The 25334-nt window shown below is 40.4% G+C and overlaps 1 protein-coding gene across 1 annotated transcript in view; it reads right to left on the reverse strand.

Moving 5' to 3' along the window:
• Positions 1–4790: 4790 nt before the first annotated feature.
• Positions 4791–25334, reverse strand: part of LOC139708866 (ras-related and estrogen-regulated growth inhibitor-like) — a 39018-nt gene continuing 18474 nt past the window's right edge. The window contains exons 2-4 of the mRNA XM_071620832.1: positions 12730–12786; positions 6717–6790; positions 4791–5231 (exon numbers count right to left, since the gene is read on the reverse strand). Coding sequence (XP_071476933.1) covers positions 4791–5231; positions 6717–6790; positions 12730–12786 — 572 coding nt within the window. The remainder of the gene's footprint in view (positions 5232–6716; positions 6791–12729; positions 12787–25334) is intronic.

Consider the following 25334-nt stretch of genomic DNA (forward strand, 5'->3'; position numbering starts at 1 on the left):
GCAAGAAAAGTAATCCACTGATTGGGCAGATGAAATCACACCGGCTGCGCATCGTAACCCAGTAGTTTACGGTCCGTGAACATTTCGAGTATATTGAGCACAGCTGACATGCTACAAACCATGTCAACCTGGTACTTAAGCTGTGGTAACTCATAAAATGTGTCCTTCGTGAGCTAAAGCGAAGTTATCGAACGGATTTTTGTATCTTACTTTTCCCTATTTGCCGGTCGACACGTGAAAGTCTCTCACGCTGGATGCGACATTTCGTTGGAAACAGTAATAACATAAGAAAGCAAGAATATGACAAGTACAAAATTCAATTCAAAATTTCCAGTCTTCTCCACAAACAATCAACGCTGAGTTACACAGAAATTCAAATTATAATCTACATTTGGCCTTTAAAAGTTAATCAAAAAACCTCTCACAATCACTGTAATCTTAAATGAGAGATTCACTTCAGCATGTAGAAAACATACGATTTCAAATTCTGTACATCGTAGTTTCATTATCAGCTTTTTGTTTTTGTCGATGACGCGTACATTCGATCATCGCCTACAAACATTGCCAACATTACATGTCTCATTCCTTGATAACTAACGAGTTATCAAAGATACAGAATTAGGATGCAATTTCACATAATTGATGGTGAGAATAGCTGATGAATGATATTCTTTGTTTGTTTGTTTGTTTGTTTGTGTTTTCAGCAGAGAAGAACATGGAAGCAGATGCAAAAACAAAAGCAAACAACATTCCTCCGGTAATTTTTTAAATATGAATTTTCCTTCAGGAGAAAATATTCTAAATCTGTACTGATATCAGTTTAAGGTATTATTGATGCCTATCGCTATCAAAGCTAAATCTAGTTTATTCCTTTATGCCTATCCCTTTTTTGTTAGCTGGACATATGAAAGATGAGCAAAAATTTCTAGTTATTCGCGTCTTATACTGTCCATTCCACCTTTCTTTTAGAATACCACCCAACGTGACATGAAATCCACGTGTCGCCGATGCGAAATATCCAGCACAGCCGTGCGTCAAAACAAAACGTAAAACCAAAACAGCCGTATACGTAACAGCTCAGATGCACTGAAGATACCGTTCACAGAAAAAAAAAAAACAGATAAAAACCCAATACACGTTGTACAAACAAAAGCTGTTGCTATCGACCACAAAACACTTCGTCTTGTTTTGTTGTTTTTTTTTTTGTTTTATTGTAATGTACAGTCTAGCTGTGTAGCCGTATCTTTTTTTCCTTTTGTACGGCGCGTATGCAAATTGCGCCACGACGTATCGATCAAGTATAATGGTACAAGGCTAAGTGTAACGTCGCGAGATTTATCTCGGATCATACTTGATCATACTTCTTGTGTCCACTCCTTGGTTCACATGTCGAGCTCTTGTACACATTGTACAAATCATAAAGTAGCACACAGCCTTCACATTTGTGTGTACCGAGAGCTGTTCAAAACATTCTTGCCTTTTGTTTTTTGGATGGTCAGGGGATAAACAACGCCTACTCTGACAAACCAAAAATATACGCTCCCTCCTTTTCATTGTGTGGATTTGTAATTGTGTGCTTTGTTTTAAAAATGTGTGTCGTGTAAAACCAGTAAAACAGTAGCAATTATTCTAAATCTCATTCCCAACTGTCCTGTAAAAGTTAAGATTAGTGGGCACTATGCCATCGCTCAACAGGAATAGGAAACCTACGGCGTAGGCGGGATCGCACTTCGCCGTGCACTGACTCCCAACTTTGATTGATATGGCCACGCACATTTTTCCCCTTGCATCTATTTACGACTAACAGGAATATTATGGATATAGGCTGAGAAATGAAGACAATCTTTCACAAACAACACATGGAGTCCTCAAAGAGGAGACTCGACCTCGGAGAGACTTTCTGAAATCATACAATAAATCAAAACAAACATGCAAACAAACAAACAAACAAACAAACAAACAAACAAACAAACAAACAAACAAACAAACGCAAACAAACGCAGACAACAAGATTGGTCGATCGTGAGAGTTTGAGGAGGGCAATTTCCAGCGGGATTACAGCCAAGATTTCAGCTCAAATTGGAAAAAGCCCACTCAACATATCAAGTTATCTGAACTAGCGCTTCAAAACAGCCAGAGTACGAGGATGAACTATCGCCCTGATATACAGGTTCGTCATTGAGTTCTCTTTGTGCAACTCCTCCTCCCACGGGAAATAGAAAGAAATAGAACTCACCTCTTTTCTCCTTTTTTTTGGGGGGGGGGGGGGGGGGGAGGGGGAGACATACCAGCGACTCTTACTAAGCTTGTATATCTGTGCGCCTTAAGCTGTGAAATGCATTTTACTTTGCCCTGAACGGGAAATTAGGTCCTGATGACATTGCATTTGAACAAGCATCTTTACTTTCACTTCGCGCCCCATGTGCTCTGGCTGCCAGCGAGGTATCCAAATGAAATCGGCGAACGTTACTGTCTGAGGCTTTAGAAAATAATGAAACAATGATCACTGCCTCCGTCGATGACGTCAGAATTGAAATTTGAGTTGAGGGGAATTATGTGCGCATTGTGCATTGTTGTCACAGCGTGATGGAAGTAAGATGTAAAGTCGACCTACATTCTTGCATGAAATATGCGTTACGAATTTCTTTCGACAAGACGTCTTGCACAAAAGTCATTCATTTTTGCTCGTGTGTATACCGACGTTAGATCAGTCCCGCAGCGTTGATTTAACACACTTTCGTGCACAGTGCAAAAACGTGGAAAACGCCAGGGTGAACCAAGAACAGTAAAGAAAGTGAAATAACAACACCTGAACAGTCTTACGTGTATTCGTACCCACCTTGAAGGAAAAGAAGAATAGGAACGCTATGGATGACGTTAACTGATCTACTATATTTAGGTATGTACACCTTGATCTTTACTCAAAATCAATATTTTTGAATGTCACCTTGTGAAAAATGCAGACAACAATGATATCTTACGTCAACACATTGCGCAATGAGATTTTTTTTTTAAGTTTGAATGCACAATTCATTGAACAAGAATTATTTGGGTAGAAGTTGAATAGCAGGCGCTGCCCTCGAACTTAGGGGTAGATGATAATAACCCGCGTGATATCAGTCTTTATGAGACCTGTGACGGACAATGGTCTCAGAAAAAAAACCCGCTAAAAGCTACCTGATTTATTGATGACATGAATCGTGTGCACCTTTTTACGTCATGTTGCATGCTATCCAGATGTGACACATTTGTTTATGGGTCCAGAGCTAATGGTACATAAATCATCTCAAACTCGACAAACCAGGCGTTAGGGCCTTTAAGTTGTGTGCCTTACTCAGACAACTGAAAGCCGGCATTTCCTATGTATCTGTTCAGAAGATGATGTTGGTATTTGCAACCTACTACTCACAGTGAAGGGAAACAAACTCTAAAGGCATGAAAGGCAGACCACAACAAAATGCATGTTGTTAATTGACACTATATAAAAAAGGAAGGGCCGATTAAAGAAAAAGCCTTACTCACTTTCTTTTTTATACATAGATTTTCTAATTACGTTTGTCATTGCGGTTTTTTTTTTAAATATTGTTCGACATCCAGTCGTCGCGATCTGATTCTACAAGACTTGTGTACGATACATTCTGGTCTCTATTAATGAAGCATGGTGTGATCACCCGAGTCAAGAGGCCATTGTGGAAAATACTCCTTTTCAATTAAGCGCAATGCGCCGGAAATGAAATCGACATATGTGTCGCATGAAATTCATCACACTTCGAAATGATGACCTTTAATTCTCCAAAACATAACAACGGACGTATACCATTTTACTCTGGACGCACTCGGAACTTCCATTCAATGGCTCTTGCCTTCTTTCACTGTCGACATAATGACTTTATTGCATTCCGCTTTTTATAGTGCTTACCGGAATAAAAACAAACAAACATTTGCGACACATTTTCGTGTATCTTTCTCTCCTTTTCTTGATATAGTGCGTTGGTTCATTAGACCCTGCTCTGGCATGGATTAATGTGCGAGGAGAAAAAACGACTTCAAAAGGTCAACATAATTAATAGTACTGTAACCTGACAGTACAAACAACAGACATGCAGTCATTAGTTAGGTAATTAGATGGATTACCCTGTCAAACACGCTCATAATTTATACTTCATTGATTCAGCAGCCGAAGAAGTGATTGGCCATCTTGAATCATGTGCTTGTGATGCAAATTTCGTCCTTTAAACACATTGGTGGCATCGGTAAGAGACTCTCAGAGAGTACTCCAAACCTTGTTCATGTCTTCTATAACAAATTCAGCAATTATACTACGCAAAGAAAGACCTCATGTCGAAATGATGGAGCGAAATAAATAAACCCAGTTCAGCCCCGGATGTAATATATCACAATATGCACATAGACCAGACCTTCACATGGCTGTTGTTTTGTTAATTTGTTTGGAACGTGATCTAACATAGATTCATGTGACAATCCATTGGTTGTGAAGGACAAAAACGAGTGAAATTGATATTCACAAGAATAAATTTCAGCAAGGTGAATGCAAATGACATGAATGACACAGTGCTGTTGTGATCACACGGTCAGGACGTGCTCGTCACACCCTGGATGCGTGACGGAAATTTTCCATCCAAGCCATGACCTCGGGTCAAGCATCAAGACGCAGTGCTCGGACCATCTCGTCACATCAGAGGTGGTGCCTTCTCCGTCGTGAACCAAGCTCGAAAAAAACGTATGGACAACATAGTTTGGAAGAGGCATGCTTCCTGATTAAGCCGCGATCAAGGGAGTGAAATCTTCCGCGACCGCCTGGGCGAGCCAAAGACAGCTTGCATCACTTTGTTGGCGACATTCCGCGTCACGCTACTGCGCCTGCGCTTTATCTGAGTCTTCGTCTTCTTGGCCTCATGCAGCTCGCGTAGCACTGTCAGGAATGCCTCGCGCACCTCCGCGCTGCCCTCGGCGGCCGACACCTCGAAGAAGTGGCATCCGTACTCCTCGGCGAGGTCACGCCCCTCCTCGGGGTTGACCTCGCGCCTGTGCTCCAGGTCAACCATGTTGCCCACGATGGCGATGGGGACGGAACAAGGGGCCTTGCAGCGCTGTAACCAGCGGATCTGGGCCTCCACCGGGCGGAATGTGTCTCGATTGCAGACGCTGTAGGTGATGACGAAGGCGTTGCCCCATCTCACGTGATCATCTCGGTGCTTTAGTAGGTCGACCTAAAGTGGGATAAAACACAATACAGTGTTACTTTCCATGTGCCTCTTTGTGGCTGAATCCGACTAGTATATGTGTATGAATTTAACCCACGGGTAATGAATTCACAACCTAATTCGCTTCTTGGGTGCCGTGCGCATGCATACAAGAATAGGCCTTTTTTTCATGGCTGCTTCTCCTCACACCGTACGCAACATACTTCATGATAATTACTGATGAAACGATATGATTATTCTTTACGTGCTGTCTGAATTCTCATATTCAGCCATAAACAACCATGAATCGCACGTATCAACTGGGTTACGCATGACAAACTTGTTAGTATGTCGTGCTGATGTGAATACAATATCAATACAGTCAATTAAGAAAATGAAATTATAAATCCTGATTTGTGTGTGTGTTTGCAAACATCTCAATCCCCATGTTTTTTTTTAAACATTACGTGTGTGTGTGTGTGTGTGTGAGTGTGTTTGTTTGTTTGGAAAAGTGAGCAGCATTTTGGAAGCTAAACTTCCCTTATAATCTCCCTACCAATAGAGTCATCATATTGTCTAACTTGAGGATGACAGACTTTAAATTTGCATCCTATTATCGTCCTTAGAATATGAAACTCGTTACCATTGGGATTTTTTTATGTGTTTTTATTTTTAGGAGGATCAATAAGAGCTAGCATCTGGAGTCAGCTAAGCTTAGGAGACCTGCAGCTTGACGTATCGGTCAGCTTTCCTTCGGCTAAGCCCCAGCTTTAGTTTGAAATCACTCACAGGTGCATCTAGTGGAAAGGAAATAATGATGACAGGAAATACCCCCTAATCTGTAGGAGAACTGGGCGCCGATTGACTACGAAAACAACCTCTCTCCTCTGTAGGGAAAGCCATAATGAACGCGATGACGTTTTATGATTGACCAAAATTGTAAATTCAGCTAAATTAATGTTTGCGATGTTAGATAGTTAGTTGCTATTGGCCATAATATCAAGATATCTGCAAGCCGAAGAGAGAAATAACGGCTAATCAACAGCGGGAACCTGACGCACATGGTTGTTGGAGCTTTCTTGACACTGTTGTTTTTCTCTCCCCTCAAGGTGAATAATTGGACAATATTTAACCTTTTTGCCGGAAAAATCAGGCATAATCGAGACAAATTAGCCTGCAGATGTGCCTAACGGATTCGCTCATATGCACAAAGTCAACGAGAAATCAGAAAAGATCAACGCTGTTTAACAAGCCCCTTTGGCTAGAGTGGGACGACAGTATCAAATATATTCAAGAGACCTATACAACGCACCTGGAATTTCAATCAAACGTTTTACGCCCTTCTGGCGTTTTAAAGCTTTATGAGAGACATCTCTCTTATTATCACTTATGCTTGAGATGGGAAGATTTTTGGGCGAATGAAAAATACAGTGATGAGTGGCGAAGGTATAGCACCGACAAGATTGGAAAAGCCTGTGTCACTACTTGAAAAAAATAGTAGAAAATACTTACCCTTGTACAAGTATCCAAGACTTCCATATTCATCTGCATGTCACTTTGAAGCACAGTTTGCTTGTACAGGAGATCTGCACAAAATAGAAATGAGAAGTAAAGAATGGTATGAATAAACATAGGATTGTTGTAATGCAACTACTCAGTGGTATTCACAGCATGGAACAAACTAGAAAAATAAAGCTTTATCATGTAAGGAAGATTTTTTATCTATCAAGAAGAAGCTGAAGATGGAAAAGAGGAAAAGAATGATTTGATAGAAAGAGGAGTTAAGATAGGAGCGAAATGAATATTCCATTGAAGGTTGACGGTCGTGCGGCGTGAAAACCAGGGAAATGAATCGTGAGGGACGGATATATTAAGATTTGGCAGATGCTTGTGTGTGTATTTTTTTGTTGGTGTGTGTGCCTGTCTGTCTGCGTGTGTGTGTGTGTGTGTGTGTGTGTGTGTGTGTGTGTGTGTGTGTGGATGTGTGACAAAATGTCTCAACAGCACCGGTCCCCCCGCCTCTCCTCATCCCAGCATACCCTCAGCGGCGTCCAGTTAACTCCTCAACTAGTCAATCCTGTCTGTTGGTTAGTTCCCACAGGCACAACTCTCAAACAACCAACATGCCTGAATGACTTGACATTTCTTCCAGGACAATCAGTACTATGAGTCATTTATGACAAGACTTACTTTTGTTTCTCCAAACCTCACTCCCATCACCCCCCCCCCCCATTTTTTTTTTCTTTCTTCTGCCTTCCCGTGATGGTACATCGAGACAATGTATAGAGAAATTGTATGTTCTGGAACGTTTTCTTCAGCAGTAATCGATCTTTGTCGGCTTATGCAAACAATCGTGCACACCACGCTTTCAAGAATTATGATTCTATCTTGTTCAGTTTGCTATGTGTGTGACTGCGGTAATCGATTTCTCTTACGAGACATCTAAGCTCCTTCTTTTAATATAGCACATTATACAATCATCCAGGATTGTACACTCTGTACTCTGATTCTAAATCTCCTCTCCTTATACGGTCTTCGCTCGAAAGCCCCATAATGCCACCAACATTTTGGTTTTATGAATATTCCTTCCTGCTAAAGTCACGTGATCTGATTGCAGTGTAGGGTTCGGCAAGATTAGTCGGACGAGCGCCGTCCCGTTGCCTCGAGTGAACCGGAAATTCCGCGCGGCGGATGCCAGGCAAGAAAATATGGATCCAACCGTACATAAAGTTAGTCGTTCTTAATCATAATCTTATTAAGGTATACCCGAGCGATGTCACTCCCCTTAGTCAACAAAGAGAGTGAGAGAGAGAGAGAGAGAGAGAGAGAGAGAGAGTGTGTGTGTGTGTGTGTGTGAAGATAGATAACAGATAATGCATAGATATAGACGGATAGAGAGACAGAGAGGTATAGCGAGTGAGCGGAAGAATGAAGGAAATACATTTAAATCGATAGGCATAATACGTCACTGGAGGGCGCTATAGAGCCCGAGGCCAGCGCGCAGTATAAAGGCTTAAAATCTTCAGAAGAAGCCCGAGCGGGTTTGGCTCCTGGCTTGTGGTGCACCCGGGGAATGTTCCCGAAATAAACGCAGCCTGTTCATACCAAGGATAAATCTGACAGGTGTTTTAATATCCCAGAGATAAAGAGCTAGGGATGGGGAGAGCTGATTTGTCGGCCCCCTTATCACTTCTTTCTTTCTTTCTCCACCTCAATCTTTCTCACCCAGCTTTCCCGTTCTTTTGATGACCAAATATTATCCATCTACACCACAGAGCGGAGAGGAAAGGTGATGAATACAAGTATACTTTATTTACATTCTATAAACTGTATCCTAGGAACGGAAATGTGACTAGGACTCAGGTAAGAACAGGTGTTTATGTATCTTAAATAGCACGCATGTCACGACACGTGCAATGGAATTGTTTATCGTCAATATTATTTGTTTAGTGACAAAAATTGTTTCTGTAGTGAACCAGAATCATTTCTTTCTGGGCGACCTTTTGTTTAAGTGTGAAAGGAGAGGAAGAGAGAGAGAGAGAGAGAGAGAGAGAGAGAGAGAGAGATAGATAGTGGGGGAGAGGGGTTGGGTAGAGATTCGCAGATGTCCTGTGACAAGCAGAATACAACGAATAATAATTCAGCTCAAACTTTCTCAGTCTGGTCTGCATCACATGGTCTTATAGTGTAGGCGTACTTAGCGGGAAGGACTGAAGGAGCGGGGCGGGAAGGACTGAAGGAGCGGGGAGAGTGGGAGTTGAAACAAGTTCATATCTAACTTGGACAGCAGGTTGATATTTTGTGAGGCGACGGCTCGGAAAATCAAGGAAGAAGCACTGTAAAACATCGTCGGTATATAGGTGCCGCCTTTGTAAATGCTAAGCTAGTATCGCCGAGGGGAGGGGGGGGGGGGGGGTGCCTATAAAAGGAGAGGTATGTTTTGATTTGCTGGCACAATCGCTATCGAGGGTTTGTTTGTGTAAGATCAAGTACTGATGTCCGCGTCTAAGTAACGCCTCTTCGAACACGTTTCTGTCTCCACAGGATGGCCCGCAGACATCGTCATTCTTCACGCCTTAGCTTGAAAAGAACCCGTAGATTTTAATAGCCTGACAGTTTTTTTTTTCTCTCTCTCTCTCTGAGAATTCGTTCTTCTCGTAGAGAAGCGTTGTGGAATTCAGATGTTCGAGTCGTGTCATCAATGTTAAAAGGAACTTAAAGGCCGTATTGCTCACTATCCATCAGTGTTCTAGAATTTGGTGACATATGAAGAAATGCATGGGCAACAAAATCAAAAAGGCATGAAGCGAACAGTGACTTTTCTCTCTCGGTATTTTTCATGTATTCTTGCGTAAATGAATGTGCTATGTTGCCACATAAAAAGGAACATTAGTGTGTTCTGCTTGCTAAGCTGCCTACATGTGGAAACAATACCGAAACGTAAAGTACACTAGTACGTGCCGGGAGCTGCACTAAATTGTAAATTGTGTGGGATCCGTACTTAAACGTGTGTTACATAAATCCGTGCCGAAATGAAACACGGTATACATGCATCTGCATTGGAACGACTACTAGTATGTTGTATGTGAGTTCCGCTCATATGGCACGCAAGCTCTTTACAGCCTATTACGATGGACGTAACTTCAGACTAGGCTGCAATGCACGTACTGAAAATGTGTACTGGATCTGAATTGAACTTGACGGGTGATCACATGTGATCATGTGACATTTTGGTACATGCAGGGTGCATGCAACTGCAAATCGCTTATCCCACCAGCATTAATGTACCACCAAGAGTAAGCTCGTACTGAGGGGTTTTCAGGTTTCCCCATTTCTCATCAGTGTACGATAAACACACGATTGTTTAGAACTCAGCTTCCCACCACGAAACCTTCAATACACGTAAGAAACATTTTCATACTTTTGTTATCTCAATTTCTCCATTATGAAAGATGATAATCAAATTTTGATATGTCATAAGGTAAACAAGTATCATAATCATAGCAGTCCCCTACGAAAATAATTACAAAGCAAACCAGACTTCAAAAATCTAACCACAGCCAGAATCCCTTCCCTAATCACGAAAGCGTATATTTGTTTATACATTTTTGATATAATTTCTTTCTTTTTTTTGTTTGTTGCTATCTTTATTTTGGCTTGATATTTCTGCTCATAAATGGTCCCGATACTGGTCTATTTGCTCACCCACTGCTCTCTCGCAGACGGCTTATTTACACAGCCAGCACAGCGTTTGAGCGGGAAGGAATCTTCCGACAGATCGCAACGACAAGCACAGCATGAAAATTTTGTTTCTGTTTTTGTTAATCCTAAACTGTATGATGACAGAGGCTCCATAGGTTGCCTTCGGGGTAACATCCTTTTTACAAAGGTGTACCCTTTTATTCCAGCACTATACACCTTTGGTATTTAAACATATTATGTTAGTGTTGATGTGTTTGTTAACCCGGAGAAATTGAAAATCACTGTAAACTGTTATTTTTCAGTGATTTCCTCATCAAGAACTTGTAAGACACCAGAAAAGACTGCAAGGGGGTTCAGATAAATATGTAAGCACATTTACAGTCTCTGCTTACAAAAAACAAATACAAAACCTCCAACAAACACACACACACACACACAATCACACGAAAGTCATTTGAAACCACCTCCCTATTTATGACATCTGCGCTATTCTACTTGATCAGGTCCCGAATCATTCGAATAAACTAGTTAACAGAGAAAAAGGAGAATGAATCTAATAAAACATATATATCTAACTTCGAACCCGTATTAACATAGTGAAGTATTAAAATCGGATACATTGTATAAACCGTGTATTGCCTGCTCGTGTTTCTGTTTCATTATTGTTTCGTTCTTGTCGTCTACTATATACTTCTTTGTTTTCGCTTTCCTTTTTTTTTAAATCTTATTTCTCTTCCCCTTTCCGTGAGGAGAGAGATGAGCTCGCCACTTCCTTAGTCTTTGCTTCCATCTTCCAGTGTCTTCGTGTTTTAGATCACATACAGAAGACTCGCCAGTAGCTACTCTGAGGGACATATTATGCATTACAATTTCACGGAGCATCACGCCCTAATTTGTCGAAGAAGAATCATATTGCCCTCAGGCAGTGGTACTGATAAGACCCCGATTCATGGCGTCATTTGCGGAATGACACATTAAATTATATCTGCCCAGGTTACGCATGCAGTGGATGTTATAGTAAATAATATTACGTTACAAGCTCCAATAGATCTTCGACAATCGTATCACAGGGCGCATTGCATGTCGTTACGACAATTACGTGCTCGCATTCTAGGCATATCACGTACCTACTTTGAGAGAGATGCGAAGACATTACTTTCAATGGTATAGAACATTATCCCCCAGCCCCCTACCCCCACCCCCCCCCCCCAAAAAAAAATGATGTAGCTACCACGACGCCAGAAAGCAGTGGTATAGCTGAGATTATAGGAGACGGTTGGCAACGATTTCTGTGTTACTTGATATAAGGCCAGACACCTATTAAGAGCCTCTTCCCCTCATTCTCTTCACCCGTCATGCCACATTATGTATATTGTTCTCCTGAAATGTAGTACTCACGGGTATTGCCGGGAAGATCCTGAATTAAAGGACCATGTCAAATACCCCTGAGCTACTCTGAAATGGAAAACGTCAGATCTGCCTGCATTCGCGATATCGGATTGATATGTGAGTTACATACAACCGATAAAAGACGAAAACCTTGAGCGTGAAGTGTTAAACCCCTTAACAGATGATGTAAAATGCACTATTTGTGAATTATCAGGTATAAAAAGGTCCCTTGCCATTACTTCCTGCACTTAACAGGATGCAGAAAAATTATATATATATAAAAAAAGAAAATGATGCATTTTTTCATGAGGTATTCAGTGATTTGGTCATGTTATACAGACGAAAAGGCACCAATAGAGGTCAACATATTAATATTTGGATTACAGGGACCTTTTAAGGTAATATCAGATCAAGTATATTATTTTGTGTGATTTCAGACATCAATGGCTGTCAGGCGAAAAATAAATGCTTGTCTCGAGTCGATACTATTCATTTTGCTTCTCCCAGGTTATTCACATGGTATTTTACTTGTCAACATGAAGAAATGTCAAGAGTATATATGGTGGGTGATTTTAGGGGAAAACACGAAAATCTACAAGTCAATTCATCATTCATAATCATCATTAACTTATTTCTTATTCGTCTTCAGTATCACTTGAGGTCACTAATCTCAAGAGCCTGTAAATGGCTAAAACCTTAGAAACATCGATTTCAATGTTCACCAACTATTAACATACGGATACTATATGCGTCATCACGATTACATTGACATTACTTTTTCGATATTGCTACAGAGAGAGAGAGAGAGAGAGAGAGAGAGAGAGAGAGAAAGACATCGAAAAAGAGAAAGAGAGGGAGATAGAGAGATAGAGAAAGTTCTATCAGAATAATTAAAAAAAAAGTAATATCGGGATACGGCTGTAGATGTACTCACCGGAATCACTTTCGTATTCTCCAATGTACCTCCGGGTCAGAAACCTCACTGTGACAGCTACACGATACGATGACACAAGAGAAAGGAGAAATAGAAAAGGAAGTTGAGAATTAGAATACATAATACACACTAAATACTATACATAATACATAATGCACAGTACATAATACATCATAATATAATACATAATGTATAATACGGAATACATGATACATAATACATAATGCACAATGCATAACACATAATACAAATACTCAATAAGTGCACTATTTTGTCTCTCATAAGAAAAATCGTTTAGATTGAATCAGAGAAAATGAACAGACAGTTAGTCAGTTTTGACTGGGTCAAGTATAATGTAGGCAGTTTGATAGTGTATTTGTATAGTACTTATGTAAAAGGTAACATTTTCTTCTGGACATTGCATTATGTCATATGGCACTTTGAAAACAGGTATGTACATTATATAAAACATAATTTACGTAAATATACTTATTATGGTGGCGAAGGTATGGTATTGACGTAATAACACCGATAGTCACGATTGTCTCTTTTTCTTTCCAATCTGAAAAGAATTCACTATTTCTTTTTTTTTATACTTCTATTTCAATGACACAAACAACATTTTGATATCGGGTAATGCAAAATGCACAAATTCAATTTTGATAGACAAGCATAAACAGATAAAGGTCTCATCGGATTCTAAAAGTAGAGCACCTAAAGTGCTTTGATCTCAAACTCCTTCCAGTCAAGTGCTCAATATCTTGAATCAATGTACAGATTCTGCGTCAGCTGATCGGCCATAAAATTTGTCACCGCCTCGCACTGACAAACGTAAATTAATCGCGAACACAAAAGAACCATATGTACGCACAAACAGATCTTGACCAGCTCGTGTTGATTATTTAAAGCACCCAAGTTGCAGAGAGAGAGAGAGAGGGGGGGGGGAGGATGCGAGTAAGGTGTTAATAGTCGGCCCACTTCACGTACGCCGATTGTGTACGGAGAGTGTGGACGTCACACTGCAATCAACCTCGTACCGTTTCGCGCTTCTCTTGGCATGCCTGGATAACGTATCGTTTTCTCGCAATTTGCACACTTTTACCTCCGATTCGGCGTTAACGTATCACAAAAAAAGAAAAAGAAATAGAGACGAATGAGGGCAGATGAAGGACACTATCAACCCTCAGATTACATCTTGAGGCCTAAACCAGAGGTCACGCCCCCCCCCCCCCCCGCTCTTGAATTGCATTGCCTCTATCTTCCCTGAATATGTAGTGTCAAATCTCAATCACTCTATAGAAAGATATATTACGTCACTACGTAGACCATAATTATAAAGCAGGTAAGTATTTACCTGTACACAGATATATTATACATGATAATATATACATAATGTGTACGTGGTACACACACACAGTATAGAATATTATAATACAGACGAATTACGAAATTTAAGAATTGATGGTATACAGACGTACAGCACTACACCCAAACACACTCATACACAATGCACATATTAGATAATAATTTAGTAGTATTGTATAATCTATATATTAGTAAACTATGTGTTTGTACATAATCAAATCGGTTCCATGACATTTGCTCCTGCGACAATAGGTCCCATGAAATATCTGCACGCTAAGCCAAGCATAAGTTCTACCCACAAACTTAACCCTGGGCCTAATCTTAAACTTCACATCAAACTAAACCTGAAACTCTATCTCAACCCTTACCCTAACCCTTAGTCCTTGGAGAAAATAAGACGGCAGCAATTGTCGCGGGCGCAACTGTCGTGTCGCCAATCAAATCAGCCTTTAGGTATATTGTGAGGTACAAGAAAACTGAGAAATGCAGGACAATTTACTTGCCTTCAATGTGCTGTTTTATAGTTATATGAGGTTGTCAGTCAACACGTATAATAGCAAACATTCTCTAGACCACACAGGCACACACATACATTCAAATATTGATATTTTCAATCTAAAATCAAAAGTAACAAGTCATATTATATCTACTGAATGTAGTACCTTATTAGGGGAATTTTGCAAAGATGACCAATCGACGATCGTTTTAATATCTTATTTCTTTGCCACAACTTATTTTGAATGATAACATTTACAAGGTATCAATAGAGCAAACCTGATTTGTGTCTAGACAATCTGTAAGAAATGAATATACATATATATATATATATATATATATATATATATATATATACATATATATATATATATATATATATATATATATATATATATATATATATATATATATGTATATAGCATGCACGGTGCTTTCCTCTTCATCCTTACTATGGCTAATAACCTAGGCGGAATACTAATACACCAAAAAAGATGGATTACGCTTTTCATCATAGGATACATTCTGGAGGGATCACGTCGGCAAAGTGACAACCTATTTAACAGGCATGAAAGCGAGATCTAACGGCGAATTCTAGGAAGATGACATCGTGACGGACTTGCACTCGTTACCATGACAACAGCATGTGCGCTGCGATGATACCAAGGCGTGCTTGTTGTAACCATTTTGTCATCCAGGTATGCTCCAAAATAAATGATCATTACGTGGAGTATCTGATGAGGTCTTCACTCTCTGTTCTTTTAACAAACCTAACATGTCCAGGGGGAAGGTTAAGACAGAATACACCTTCTTGTTATTGAATTGGATAATGAAATTTGACTGCATATCCTATGTTGGAGAAGATCAGAAGGAACTCGTTATATCGAATTAGTCTGAATGACATCAGAAAGAAATTCATGAGCAAATTGCCCATTTGAGAGAGAGAAAGGGGAACTCCAAACTTCTAAACTATACGTTGCAAGTTTTAAAGTCGTTTATAATAAGGAAATTACGGGGCTTTTGAAATCCTGCAACAGAAGCATACAGTTACAGGCCTGTTTGAAAAACAAAGGGTTCGACTATTCATAACCTTTCTTCTGATACAATGAAGGAGAATAGTAGAAAAATATTATTAAAAGATACCGCACCAAACGCAGAGAAAGCAGATTTCTGGGATTTGTTGGATTAAGGCACGGAGCTATCATGCCGCAAGGCAAAATATTCAAAGAGCTCAGGGACATTAAACGGAAATATATACCTCTATAACTTTCCTCCCCCAACACACACACACACACACACACAAAAAAAACCAAACAAACAAGGAAAGTGAGATCCGTGAATCGTGCCGATGAAATTGTTGTTGCAGCACCCGACACCAATCATCGCAGACAGTCGCTTCATAGCATGGATTGCTAGGATCTGTGCCAACTCAACATCGAAACCAAGACAAAATTATGCCCGTTTTCGAAAGAACGTGATCCGTGTAAGACTTAATAATACATATGAAAATGGTAACGTCATGGTACAATATTCTATGCCAACGAAATCGACACGCTCGGACAAACTTTCCAGAATCTAGCCGCGCGTCTCATGAACGTACAAGTCGCTATTTAAAGATAATGATCGTTTTTCATGCGTGCCTTGAGAAATTTGTGCATGTGTACATTCTGGAGGTGTCTATCATAGTCTTTGTGTCTCACACACAATAACAACAGCCGAATTCTCCTCGCTATTTCTTTAACTGGTCTGAGATAAGTCCCAGAATAGGATCTAACGCTGATGTGAAGCAATTTTCTGAGCGCTTGACCTGTGGAGGTAGACAACAAGCTATTAGTCACACGAAACCGCCAATTTGAAAAGTGAATTGCGGGTACTTGGTTATTGTTCTCGAACGCCGGTAAAGATGATAATGTGATATGCTGCCGTTCAAATATTATTATCGTCAAACCTTCAGTGTGGCTGACGCACAAGCCTCTATCTTTTCTCTTATAAAACGCACATCACAACAGCGCCTGGAGGTCCTCCAGAGCGTTTGACAAAACAGAAAATCGACAATCACACAAGTATCTTTCTCCCTATACAATTGGTCTTTAGAATAAGGGGAAAATCTCAGGAATGGCATTCGATAAGGCCATCGGTGTGAGTTTCAAAATAGAGAGATTCTTTTTCTCCGGGCATTCTTCCTTAATTGAACGATCAAATACAGCCAGGTACATGAACGCATGATTGACGGGGGGAGGGGGAGGGAGTGAACATACCCGCTCTCTTCCTCTCTCTCTCCCTCTCTTTCCCGCGAGAGATGTAAGAACGAGAAGATGCAAATCTCGACATTTTCGTCTCCCTCGTGCGTTTTGACGATGGCGATGTAAAATTCGTTCGGCAGCGTTTATTGATTACCGATTCTTCAAGTTATTTCCGACGGCTCTCTGCAGAAAGCGGTACCGCGCAAAAAGTGTGTCAATTCGCATGGATGTTATTTGGGATTCTCCTTCGTCACCGTCCCTCCCCTCTCTCCCACCCTCCCAAGGACATTGAGGGGGTAAAGACGCTCGTCCGACCCCTTTCTGAGTCTCTTTCCTTCTACCCCCGCAGGCACTTTTTCGATTGGAGGAGTTGTTTACCAATATTTAGACATTCACAGCTGAAAACGAGGATTTCGGATCGAAAGCCGAGCATGTTGCGTTGGTGTTGAACGTGCGGAACAAAACCGCGATCATTTAACGGTCTAGTTCTTGGGAAATAGTGTCCCCTCAACCTGTCTCGGCAAAGTTTTTACAGAAAGAGTAAAAATTACTCACTACACACACACACAGCTGCAGATCGACTCGGCGCCGGGTTCAAATATTATCTTGTAGCGGGAGAGGGGAATTGTTCCTTTTCACGTTTTCTTCCTCTCTGAATTTTGATGAATGACATTTTTTTTTTCTATCATTTTGATGAATAACCCATCAGGACATGAGTACTGCGTCAATAACGTGCCTCTTCGAAATTTCATGAACAGTTTCAAAGTATTTCATTCGTGCCGATGCAACATAACAAGTGGAGCCACAGCACATTTTACAACTAAAAAAAAAAATACATACTTCCGTTTCCGCATCCTAAAGTTCAGATTGGCGTTTAAATAATATGCCCAACTTTCTTCCGAGAATCGCATCTCGGATCTCGTAGTGAAGAATTTCAACTGATTATCTTGATGGTCGTTCCCAAAGACCTTGTGAGCAACGTCATCCAAGCCTCAACCAGGGACTTAACTTCCGTCCTCCCGGTTTCAATTGCTCTGCACCCTCTTCCCGATCTCCATCTCCTTCCTTCCTCCTTCTTTTTTTTCTTTCTCCTCCTCTTTTTTTTTTCTGCTCGTTTACCTTCCCCATTCTCTCTTCACCTCTCTGATTTTTTTCGGATCGCCTCCAGCCGGGATGAAATTCTGGGTCGAAAATGGGGGCGCACGCTCGGGTGGCGCTCGGGCTCACAGGCCGAGTTGGTAATGGCGGAGAGATCGTCATATGTCGCAGCCTGATTAGACAAATTCGATCCGCCATAATTTCATTACGTCGCTTGCTGAGTTTGTTATCTTTTTGTACGCGTCGCCGCATCCGTTTCGTTGGATTTTGTATAATGTCGCCTCTATATGCTTCGGTTCCCGTAACGACATCGCAGTGCAAAAGTTGTGGGTTTCAAACATAAACGGTACAAAATACAAGCTCACCATGATGATGAAAACAGGTGCATTATGTATAGCATTGATCGGGAATGAATATGTAACCAAACTACCTACAATGTGTCTTTTTTTCACCCATGTCCCTTCTAAACTATCTATCGCATCGAAGATCATGTCTTACACAACTTTTCATGCATATCTTTAACGATTGACAACATTTCTATAACTGACAGCAATCCACCAATTTGGTATACCTATATAATCTTACATAATCCTGTACATATATGTATGTATATATATATATATGTATATATATATATATATATATATATATATATATTCATATATAAGAAATTATTGCAAAAATATCATGAAAATAACATGTCTTTATCGCCACTGGCTTTACTCACCATCTAATTGTAATAGTAAGCTACGGAAAAAAATACGTAATGTCTTCTTTTCGAGTGTACAGGTGGAATTTTTGGCAACCATTAATTGCGAAAGGTTTTGACGTCAAAATCTAACATCCTGATTGACCAGTATAGTTCACCAGCTGTGGCTTGTTTATCTCCTCTCTAACACTTGTCTAATGAGGTTTGCATAACCTTAAGTTTATGTTGTGGTTGTTCCGCCCTTTGGCGGTTATCCGTTCTGATTTCGTATTCTATAATTAGTATGTATTTTTAACGTGTCTCAGGTGCGCAATACTATATCAAACTGGAAAAGTTTATGTCGTAACGCCTCCGTCATCACTGGAAGCATCCCGACGCTGACTGACTGGTACTACTGAAGTTTGTTTGTTCGTTTTATTTCCATAGTTAAAAATCAACATATTCAATGCAGTAGGAAAATGTTTGCATTTAAAGAGTTCAAGGAAAAAACGTCAACGGAGGGTACAGCCAATTTTCAGTAGTGACGATGACTGTCATTCCTGGTCTTCCATGAGGATGTGTTAAAAAAAATAAATGAAGTGGTAAATCGAGCAGCGACATGCCATGAGAAATGAAAAGTGCAAATTAATCTATGGTTATAACGATGAGCTTGCTCAGACTCAAATGATTATGCCCTTATCCACACAAAGGTGATGGCATCTGAAATTCCACGTTTATTGTATAGTCCTGGCCTGGAATGTGTTCATCGTGGCTGCCTAAATCTTGATAAAGAAAAAAATAATCTTTATCAACTTTTGCGACGATTACTCAGTCAAAAATCGCACAGGGTAATGAGACAATATCCTCCTCCTTTCCAATTCAAACAGACAGAAAGACAAACTCGCATTCACACACACACACACACACACACACACACACACACACACACACACACACACACACACACACACACACACACATACATACACGCACTACACTCACGTACTAACTCATAGCGCCATGCACCCACGGAAGGCAAAGTATTTTTGCAGAGCAAATATGCTAACGGAATGACATCGGGGAAAAGTAGTGATATTTGCGTTCGAACGATTGAGCAGCTCATCTGAAACTGGAGCGGAAGACGGCACTTATCTTTCTCTTTCCAAGATAGAAAGGCAGCCTTCGATGAAATTCGCAAACGATCTTTAAGTTTCATTAACAAATTTTGTGCGGGCGTGTTGGTAATACCACAGGTAGGCCTACACGATCCAATTCCACGCAACAGTGCCATATACGAATGTGCAAGTATTACTTGCCATGACTCTATCCAAAGAATGCAAAATTGAAGTGAAACATACTTCTCATGATATGTTTGCAAACCTGTTGATTTTTGCTCTTAAATGTACACCTTTACGCGCTAAAAATGTGTGAAAGATCGCGCCATAATAACATAATTTCAGTATTGGTAACAACGAAAACGCGAAACATTAGCCAAAATGCTTCGCCTGAAGTATTATATTCTCAGAGCTGTACCCAATCGCGGTTGCCGTGAGATGTTTTATTGTCGATTAAATCGATTCCGATAATTATATCGGGCCATAGCGGTGTCCATCGAGCGCGAGAGTGATGTTTTAGCTTTAATAGGAATGCAATGTGTTTGCGTAGATCAATGCGCGTATCGTGCGGCATATCATAATATTGTCGTATTGGTGAATGGATCGTTTTAATGTACAATAAACTACGATAGGAACTTTTTTTATTTTCTCCTCTTCCTAGCTAAATACAATTGCAGAAGTACATAGACACTCATCACCAGGCATTCATGCTGTAATGATGATTAGGAATTCAAATTTCTTATCTATGATATCAAACAATATCATTTCATATCATATCACTTCAAATATCATGAATTAAAAAAAAAAAAAAAACTTCATTCAATGAAGTGATGGTACGAAAGGTATCGGTGAGTCCCTTACGAATTATCTGTGTCTTATATTATTATGGTATAATATCCTTGTTATCATGCTTTTCACTTGTAAGATTCTAGCTCCCACTGGTCGTGGGGTCACGTGTACATACTATGCCTCCATCTTCAAGACGCCCCGTTACCAGTAGAAGATTAATTGTGCACACTATGAAAGGTTAACCTTAGTCAAATTCTGATGCGGAAGCAGCTATCGCGAATCCTACCACGCGAAGTCGAGACTTTTGCCCGATTCTACTGTTTTCTTCCGAACTGTATATGGGTTGGTTTTCAAGTAAAAAAAAAAAAATGATGCAAAGGGCTTTTAGGCCGTCCGAACCGGTTTGCCGTCGGTTTCCGGCGTAAGTGGATGTTTTATTTTCTGTCGTTGCCTGTCGTGTGGAGGTTGAATAGATAGACCAACGCTGATGGTTTGATGTATATCCACACATTGCACTCCCATTTCAGAGTACTTTCACTTCGGAAGTAAGTCCTCACCCCCCCCCCCCCACATTCTAGATTTGTCCATAATATGAAGGTCTTTATATTCTAGTTCCCAGAAGCTTTCCAGCAAAGTAAACTAGCGTTACGATTCCGAAGAAAATGAGCGTATATGAATGCATTCATTGCTCTCAACTTCTCCCCTACTCTCGCTTTGTGTGTGTGCGCGTGTGTGTATCATCGTTTTTATCTCTGAAGTGCATTTTCTATCGACCCTGATTGATATATCCATTAGTTTGACTGCCTAACTCGGTTTCGTCTCCGCGCGCATGATCTATACTCTTGATTCGCAGAAGGCGGTATGTCAATTTTTAGGGCAACCGCTTCAATTTGGCCTGCGATCCCGTCAGGCAGTGGCATCACCGAAAAGAGAGTATGCGATGTGTAGCACTCTGTGATCTCCTGCATTATAGTCCCTTTTACTGCAGCCCTGTCCAGTGCTTACCCCCTCCCAACGATCCAAACGGCATCACTATTTTCAAGTGAAGCGGATTGTCCAACACTAATTGTCTAGGTAACAGTAATGGGTATCATCAGAGTATTTCCAATATACCCAGAGCCAACTTGAGTCACAAAAGGACATAAATTCATAGACTATTCTTACATCTAATCAGGCATTGGCAATTAGTCCATCTAAACGTAAGGAAGTGGCATTCTGTTTCTTTGTTTGTTTGGTTGTTTCTTATACGTCTTCCTTCCTCATGCACCCATACATGATAAATAGGAGCATTCGATATTGTTGACGTGCGTGTTATCCTGCAAGATTGATCAGATTGAAAGGTAAGTACAGAACTTGCGGGGAGCGAGTTTTTAGTTTAGGAAAGGCAAATGGTTTTATGACCAAGCTGCAAAAAGACGAACATATAGCCACAAAACACACTTATCTGCTTTCCAGCTTTACGTTTGGAATAAAGATCAAGCTAAATTCCTGCAGCTCTCGATACCCGAGACTAATAAAAAAACCTTCTATAATCCAGTGTAATCTAACTAAAATGCACCGCGATGTTTGAGATTAAATGGATTTCCTTATTTTTGTAAGCACTCTTTGCATAGCCACAAAAAAAGTTCAAAGAGTACTCTTAGATATCTCCCTGTACAAAGAAGAGGTTAAAAAAAAAAAACTCATGGTCACGAGAAAACTAGACTAATGAGGAATAAAGTAGTGTTTGGCGGTGGAGGTGGCGGCAGTATAACAGGGAGAGCGTAGTTAGCTAAGTGATATGTATCATAATTGTTGTATATACTTTTTGGGTGAAAATCATGTCGTGGTATGCACAAGTCGGCCACGACACCATGCACATATCCCTCTGGACCCGGAAAAAGGCTCGACTCGGAGACATCTCATTTATATAATTCTCTGTAATTTGTTTACAGAATACTCGACGTGCCTCGATTTCTTCAGAGAGCACCGTCGCGTTCAATTACATAATTATCTATCGACAAATATTTATCTAACCACCTAGATTTTCAGGTCGGCCGTGAGAACGTATTTACCAAATACCTAATTAATTAGATTTGAAATCATCCTCTGATATTACATCAAGTATGAAATGGTTTAGAAAGCAAAACAGAAAAATATTTTGTTTGTTCACTGTGCTTGATTACTTCCAACATTAAAGAAGAAAAATTCTGGTAAACTCTCCAAAACAAATGATCAGCTAGTAGTATAGCATATTTTTCATCTTCACTGAGAATATCCCCTAAATTTGTCCCCTTAATTAGTCTAAAACCAATTGTCAGCTGATAGTAGCATGTTTGTTTCCATCTTCGCTATATATAGACTCCCATTCCTGAGGAGTTTGTTTCTTCATTGATAATATATGTCTAATCCGATTCATCGCATGATGGACAGATATCTCAAGGCGCATTGTTGTTAACGTCCAAGCTATACGCCCCGTGCGATTGTCCAAGACTGCGCTGTTTGACCGTATAAGATAATTGTCTAGCCGCACTAACATCTGATTGACCTTGCGAGAAGCTTCATTTTATTCTCCAAATGATCGAAGCTTAGCCGGTTGCAAGGTCTCGCGACATGATTTGTCGACGCAACGCTAAATGAATTAAGAAAAAAATCATAAAATTCATGCACAGCCACGAGGGTCCATGGATAATAAGCAACCTTAGAGTGTGCCACAGCATGCGTGTAACGATCAACATATTGCTGATCAGCGACATCTACACAGAAGTTATCTTCTTGTTATGACGAATAGACGTGATTAGAGTTCTCGTATTATATACTTCCATTATACCGCGTTATTATTGAACACTGAAAACAACGAGGAGATAAAGAATTAAAAGACGGGGGGGGGGGGTTGGGTCGAGACCGAAGGGACTAGAGAGAGAGGGGGGGCAGGAGCGGGAGCAGAGAGATAGAAAGAAGAGAGAGGGACGGAGGGGGATGAGAATGGGAGAGGAGAGAGTTGTAGAAAGAAAACAAGCATCACTGGGTTCTTTCGTTCGTGAATGGCAGTGATTAATGTTATTCCCGGGAATTTTATGCGCGCCTACCTGGTATGTGCGCTTGCACGACAGACACCGTATAATATACGGCGGATTTACTGAATGCTTTGATATTTCTGAAAGCTTCGTGCCAAATCCAACGCTTCTACCAGTAACGGAGAAGACAAATTGTTCGCGTAAATCATAAAATTCAGACAGCCGCATCTTTACTCAGCCTCTAAATTTGTTATCTCCGCCTAGAGATAGCTGAAGTTCTCCCCTGGGCAGCCCCTATACTGCAGCTGGCTTCATTAAGTTTGCTCGGTAGATTTTCTACTACACAAGATACAGGCGAAACGTTTAGCGTGTTCTTCTTCTTCTTTTTTTGTCCCCCAGTTTTGTTCCAAGACGCGAATGATTAACGCCTGCGTCATTCGACAAGAGTACAGGTTACATTTTTCTTTGTGTGTGTGTGGGTGTGTGTGTGTGTGTGTGTGTGTGTGTGTGTGTGTGTGTGTGTGTGTGTGTGTGTGTGTGTGTGTGTGTGTGTGAATAGCTACATACATGGAACTAATCCATGAACAAACCGAACTTCAATTTATGAGAGTGCTCTTTTAGTTATGCATGTTTGCTTTACAATTTCTTTGCAAGGAGATAGCGAGCGATGTATGCCAGTGTATGCGTTGTAAAGTGAGAAAGTGTGCGCTGTTCACCAGAGCACCCTTGTATATAGTGCATGCCCGCCCAGTTCGTGGAGAGGAATAGAAGAAAAAGAAAAGAAGAAGAACACAAATAGAATTGAAGACAAGGAAGCAGAATAAGTGGAAAACATAGCAAAAGAGACAAAGAAAGAGAAAAGCAAAACTACGAAGTGAAAGAAGGAACAGGGAGATGTTGATAATAATGGAGAAGAGGAAGAATTAATGAGAAAAAGATAGAGAAAACACTGTGGCGCTGTTGTAGCGTAATAGCACTCCAAACATTTCGCACATAATTAGTTTATACTCGTATACTGAGTATAGCTATATACAATCCGTGATGGACAGATTTCTATACTGGGCAGGCAGTACATTCTGCCAGTAATCCTCGGTTGTGTTTTCAGCTTCCCAGGAGAATAAACAGTTCAAAATAAAGCATTGGCTCAATGTTTGGTTTGACAGTTCATAAAACAGTGTTAATAAAGGAATACGACTTCGTGTACGGAGAGAAGAGCTGAGAAGTACAACGTACAGACCTCGAATCATCCAAAACGGTCAATAGCCGTAAATGCCAATCCAATGGACACAAACAACGCAGTAGGTATAATATGAAGAACGTATGGGCCTATGCCTAAATCAGCAACGAAACTACCCGGGAATAACATTCAAATAACAGGAGAGTGCGCACAGCGTATAATTGTTTTGACTTACAACGATTAAATCGCAGACATTGAAATAGGACCCAATTAAAAGTTGCAAATTGCAAATTCATAAGAACGATATGATGGGCCCTCAAGTTCCCACTACGCCGCTGAATTCAGTAGTGTCATGTCATAATTCTGTCATGAGAATACCTTTTGGTCTATGAAGGTCAAGGAATATTTTCGCTAACTTAACGGAATTTTTAGATTATAGAAACACGACCATATTAGACTGAGGACGATGATAAAAATGAAGACTATAATGGTGGAGGTGGTGATGATGATGACGTCATCTAGATGGATATGAGAGAAGACTCTCCTCTTTGCATAAATAATCTCTTTCTTTCAAGACAGCTACAATTTGGAAATCTAAAATATTCGGGAGTCTCCTTATAGTGCAAACCACACCACATA

This window comes from Diadema antillarum, unplaced genomic scaffold (genome assembly GCF_040938485.1).
Source record: "Diadema antillarum isolate AM-2024a unplaced genomic scaffold, OU_Dant_1.0 scf00000037, whole genome shotgun sequence".
NCBI classification, from domain to species: Eukaryota; Metazoa; Echinodermata; class Echinoidea; order Diadematoida; family Diadematidae; genus Diadema; species Diadema antillarum.